At 28.2% G+C, this 6,219-nt stretch overlaps 1 protein-coding gene across 1 annotated transcript; it reads right to left on the bottom strand.

Annotated features, from left to right (window-relative positions):
* Nucleotides 1-4,080: 4,080 nt before the first annotated feature.
* On the bottom strand, nt 4,081-5,998 carry LOC106443944 (S-protein homolog 3-like). Its single transcript, XM_048763832.1, has one exon. The coding sequence runs from the start codon at nt 4,575-4,577 to the stop codon at nt 4,146-4,148; it is 432 nt and encodes a 143-aa protein (XP_048619789.1). The 5' UTR covers nt 4,578-5,998; the 3' UTR covers nt 4,081-4,145.
* Nucleotides 5,999-6,219: the final 221 nt, after the last annotated feature.

Genomic DNA, 6,219 nt, shown 5'->3' with positions numbered 1-6,219 from the left:
AGATAAATTTGGAAATGAAAAACTCCAAGGGTTGAGAAACAAATAGAGATGATTGTCCCCGTTACGTTCAAAATTAGATGCTCTTATTTAGTCAATGGAGAATTTGTTTCAACACACCCCATGGCGGCACTTTGGCACATACTGCAAGGATGACATTTCATGATCAAGGATCTGAAATCTTGGCCAAGATTTTCTATAGTACTGGCAGAGCTCACATTTTCAGGGAAGATTCCAGGACTTCAAGGTCATCCTTGTACCAAGAGCACATAACCAGATAGAAAACACTTTAGCCTAAACCGTCCGAGCTTTTCTTAGGAGTTTAGTTTTAGTTGGTTGTTCTATTCCGGTCTGGATTCCTTGACCACCTCTAGTTTAAGTAATTGAATAGCCTTTCGATGTAAAAAAATATCAGACATAAATGGGCACACTCATTCTTTTGTAAATGTTTGAGTACAAATAGAACAATAAGTTTGAAACTTCAGCAAAAAAATAAACTAAATGATTTAATATAAAAAAAAGATTAAGGATCAACATTGACAAAATAGAAACACGAAAATAGTAATATTCAAACCATCTCAATAAGTATATTATCAAATTTAGTCAACCACAACAAAACTGAGGTTGAATCTCCTTATAGAAAAAAATTCGATAGAAAAAGATAAAAAATAAAGAAGAACAATCATAAAAAAATAGTTAGTACACAGTATAACGTTGGTAAATATAACAGTCTGTATTTGTGTTTAAATTCTTTTTACAACAAGTCAATATTTATTGAGTTAATAATAGTATATCCACTAAAAGCCCTTATGGATTGGCATGCATAGTATGTAGGAGAATGTGGAGCCCAGCTACCGTGTTCAAGTGTTTTATAGAGGTAAATGCTACATTGTTAACAGTTTGCTTGCGCTGTCAATATTGAATATACAAATGGTAAATCAAAATTTTGCATCTAATTGATTACTAGGTGGTTGTCCGAGATTTCGCGAGTATAAATATTATATGAAAGTTATATATTATATTTATAATTTTATAATTTTAAATATTAATCCCAACTATTAAAAATAGCCTTTTGACTTTAAATAGTTTGATAATCAAAGGTTTTGATATTGTATAATCTTCACAGAATACTGAGATATTGTGATAATTCTATAAGTTTATAACTAATTCCTTAAATACATATTTATTTTAATTAAATATGATTAACTAATTGTATATCAGAAAAATAATATCTAAAATTTTAAATAATGTGATGTCATTATATTATACATATATACTTAATATTAATTAATGTGTGATCCAGTAATTTTATGATACATTGTAAAAGTTTAATACATATCAAAATAACATGATTCTATTTTTATAAAAAAAAACACTTTGTCATCATATATTGTAAAAGTTTGTTATACCTTTTGTTTTTTTAAAGGGCCTTCGTTATACCACAAAAATACATGTCATTATTTTGTAAATAAATTTCTTTTAAAATCAATTTATGTTATATTTTCCATTTTTGACCTTATCAATTTTAGAACTTATCATCTATATTGATATTCCTTATTCAGTTTGTCTTCATGTTATAACAACATGTGAAACTAATTAGTTAACATTCATTGTAATACGTAAAACACATGTATTTTGCGAAAAAAATAAAATAATAAATATGTAATCGAATAAAATAACTAAGAATACAACCAAGAATACAACAAATAAGTTTTATTATTCTTCACTGGTGTTTTATTTATTTATCATTTTTTCCTATTAAAAAAGAATGTGAATTTCATTATAATCAAAACAATATCAATAGAGTCTTAAAACTAGTACCGTATTAATATATTATTTCCATTTTTCATTTTATATTATAATAAAAAAATTCATTGATTAATATTATTTTATAAGATTTATCATATAATTTTATTATAATAAAAGCTACAAGAATTATATTAAGAGAGTATTAACTCTTCTCTTGTATTTATATAATGTTCCATTTTTCAATTTTATAGTATAATAAACTTTTCATTTATTAATATTATTTTAAAATAATTACCATATAATTTATGTTTTCAAATATAAATAAAATTTTAATCATTTTTGAAAATGATATCTCAACTATACTATCAACATTTGTCATAGAAAAATGGCAGATGTTTTTTAGAATTTTATATTTGACTGTTTTACATTCATTGGACAAAATTTTAGAAGATATATATAGATATCATGAGTGACTATAAGAAATTTATTAGGTTGAGGTTAATTAGTTTTCTGTAATCAATGATTTATTGTATCCACTATTAATAGAAATATGTTTCAAATCGTTTTATAAAGTTATTGAAATAATATCACATGTTTTATATGTATATATTCTATATTAATATAATGTAATATATGATATTTAATTGTTTCTATAAATAAATTATGTTAATTCATCTATCTTTTAAATGTTTAATTATTTGTTTGGTAATATAGATTAGAATAGATAATTCTAGGATTAATTTTCTTTCTAAAACTTAAATTAAATAAATGAAAAATTCAAATATCAACAACCAAATCAAATTAAGAGAATTAACTCTAAACTTCACCTATGAATGACATATAAGCAAAATCCAATTAAGCGACTTCTCAATTAATATATAGGATAATATATCTTATTTTCAAATATAATTTTAAATATCTGGACGAATACTTTGCATTTTCTGAGTGTCTCACTGCTATTTGAATGATTCTTGTTATACCTAGAATGACATGGAACTAAAAGATTATAATTTCTAGTTGGATATTTCATATATATATATATGTGTATATATATCTATATATATAAAGAAATGTTCGCCTCTCTCCCGTGAAGCCACGTCATCAAGTCGTGCGTTATGGGAGTGACAAGTGTCCCATTTTATATTTGGAGCCAAAATAAATGAATGCAGTCAGGGGTAATCGAACCCAGCACCTCTAGTACTGGTAATTTCTCTTAGAACCACTAGGCTGAAGCCACTTTTTATAAATATGTGGCCGCGAAAATACTTATTATCGTGTCGGCTGGAAGCCCATGCTTATATATAAAGAAATGTTCGCCTCTTTCCCGTGAAGCCACGTCATCAAGTCGTGCGTTATGGGAGTGACATGTGTCCCATTTTATATTTGGAGCCAAAATAAATGAATGCAGTCAGGGGTAATCGAACCCAGCACCTCTAGCACTGGTAATTTCTCTTAGAACCACTAGGCTGAAGTCACTTTTTATAAATATGTGGCCGCGAAAATACTTATTATCGTGTCGGCTGGAAGCCCATGCTTCTTCTGCTTGTGGCCAGGGCCGACACTGAACTGACGTCAAGATGAAGATCGTGAAGTTAAAAACTTTGCTCCAAACAGTTTTGCAATGTTTCCAACCTTTATAACTTGATGCATATAATATATATCAAAATACATTTGTTGTGCACGTTTTTATTAGTTTTGCTTTTAAAAGAAGATATTTACAGTTATAAATGTTTTGTGCCAGTGAAGTAATGGTTGAAAAACCTCTATACATATGTCATTTTAAAATAACACCCAACTTCTATATATAGTCAATACATATGTCCATGTTATACTATAGACTAAATATTTTCTCTTTTAAAAATATAGAAAACAGTTTTTTTAGTTTACAAGCAAATGTTGTAGAGCAAGTATGCATTATACAAAATAATATATATTTAAAATCCATACGCAAAAATATAAAAGTTGTTATAGGCCTCTTTCTGACACATGCACACTCCACTATGAATAAGAATTAAAAAGAAAAAACAGTATTGTCATCAAACTTTATCACAAATCCACATTTGTACATCTATAATTATGAGTTAGACAATTAGTTAATTTGATACAATATCAAAGCAAGAATAATCGAAAAACAACTATACCACCGCATACTAATAAGTAACACATAACAGATAACCAAATTTTTGAATCTTAAAACAAATTTTAACTCGAACATTTAGTGAATATCAAATTAACTAAAATCCCGCCCTACGGGCGGGCCGACCCTAGTATATATATATATATGTTAATGCAAAATAAAGAGTGACTATATATGGAAAAATGATATCAAAACACTATATATTTTAATTTATTCATTTAAAATTGTCGTAGAATAAAGTTCAACATAAAAACAACATAATTTAAGAAGCCCATGGAAACCAGTTAGGCTGGCCTCCATCCCGTCTATCCCTACATGGTGCTGGCTCGTATATGCTCCAAATACATTCACTGCAGACTCCAACTTTGCTTTGTGGATTATCATCTCTATCAGCTCTAAAAATATCGAATGTCGCTGTATTTCCAGGACAAGCAAAGCTACATGTGTATACTGTTGTTTTGCCAAGGTTAACACGAAATCTGAAATCAAAACTATCTCCAGGTCCAAGTGAAATCACTCCCTTATCTTCTTCTTTGTTCATGCAATGCACAATCAATGTCGCACGCGTTACAAGTTTGTTGACAATCACAACATGTTTTGCTGAGAAGAGCGCAGACGCAAATGACGTAGTTGCGAGAATGATCAGAAATGAAATTAGCATAAAAATAAAATTTTGATTCCTTGAGGAAGCCATGGTATTTGTTTTCTTTCTTGTGCTATTATATTTGTTGGAGAGTAAAGTAGAAAATTACTAGAATGTATAAGAAAAGTTGGTTTATTACTAAAGTGTTATATATCTTTTAAAAATTACTAGAATGTTTGGATACTCCTAGTAAATGACAATAAGGGCTTTTGGTTAGTTTTTTTTAATTGAAATTATTTTTAAACATTAAATCCATATCACTAATTAAGTATCCACATCAATAATAGAAAACAATCAACCATCTCTTTAATTACATAACATTGAAAAAAAACACAACAACACAGCATAACTTCGTCGAAGAACTAAAAGAACCCTAACCGCCTCTTCCCTGAAATCGTCATCAACATTGTGTTTACTCCGTCTTCCTCAAACTAACTCTCTGTCTTATCTTCTCCGATATCGTCTTCCCCGAAATCGTCGTCTCCGATCGTTTTTACAAAATATTTTTCGCTGTAGTCTCCCGAAATCATCTTCTCTGCTGCATTTTTCGAGTTTGTGGCTGAATTTTAATTTATGTTGTGGCTGAGTTACTTTTCTTTTACGGCTGGTTTATATATGCAGTTTCGTTTATATATGCAGTGTGGCTGTGCATTATGAAGAGAAAAGACAAATACATTCAAAAAAACACCCAGATCGACAATTGTGGGATGTATTTAATTAAGTTTGTTTGTGATTTCATACCCATATTTGGATAATCTAATTTTTTTTTCAGATCTGAGTGAGAGAAAATTGAACAAAAAGAAAATGGAGATGTAAAGAAGTGACAGATTCAGCAGAGACGACACAGAGGAGTTCATTGAAGCTTGGATACATGGATGAATACCGGAATGGTGCAGAAAACCTGTATTTTTGGTTTTCTATTCTATGTAAAAAACATAATTCACCCATATATTGTGTGTTTGATTTATGCTATGTTTACACTACTCAGCCGTGTCGTTTATATATCTAAGCTGTGTTGTTTAAATAACTCAGCCATACCTCAAACATACCCTAAAATAAAAAAAATGTTTAGATAACTCAGCCGTATCGTTTAGATAGCTCATCCGTATCGTTTATATAAATCAGCAATACCTCAAACATACCCTAAAATCAGAAAACTGAATTCAAGTACTTTAAGAAGTTATATTGAAGATCATCTTATCAATATCAAGTGAATATAAATCAACTGAATGTGTATAGTTTCTTAAACTTCAAGTTGAGACTTTAACTTGATCTTGAGATATATGTTCTCTCACAATCACTTATACAATTCTGACTTACAAGACTCTAACTTTAATCTTTTCTAAATATAAACCTCAAATCATAAACTATAGAATTATAAAGTTATAAAAATTTAAAGTTTATCTTTGAACATTAAATCCAATAATTTTATTATTATTTAAAGTTTAAGGTTTGGGTTTAAAGTTTACGTTTATAGTTTTGAGTTAAACTCAAATTTTAATCATTTAAAAAAAAAATATTTAATTTAAAAATTTTGATTTAAACCCGTAACTACATTTTTTAAGTTTAAAGCAATTTTTAAAACAAATTGAAAAGAACTAAAATTACAAATTATATTGTTTTTTTCATGACCATTGATTGATTTTAGTCTAAGGGTTCAATATTTTCAATATAAAATTATAATATTTTATAA

The sequence above is a fragment of the Brassica napus genome, chromosome C7 (genome assembly GCF_020379485.1).
Source record: "Brassica napus cultivar Da-Ae chromosome C7, Da-Ae, whole genome shotgun sequence".
NCBI lineage: Eukaryota > Viridiplantae > Streptophyta > Magnoliopsida > Brassicales > Brassicaceae > Brassica > Brassica napus.
The sequence above is the reverse complement of the archived record's forward strand: the minus strand, read 5'-3'. Positions and strand labels throughout refer to the sequence as shown.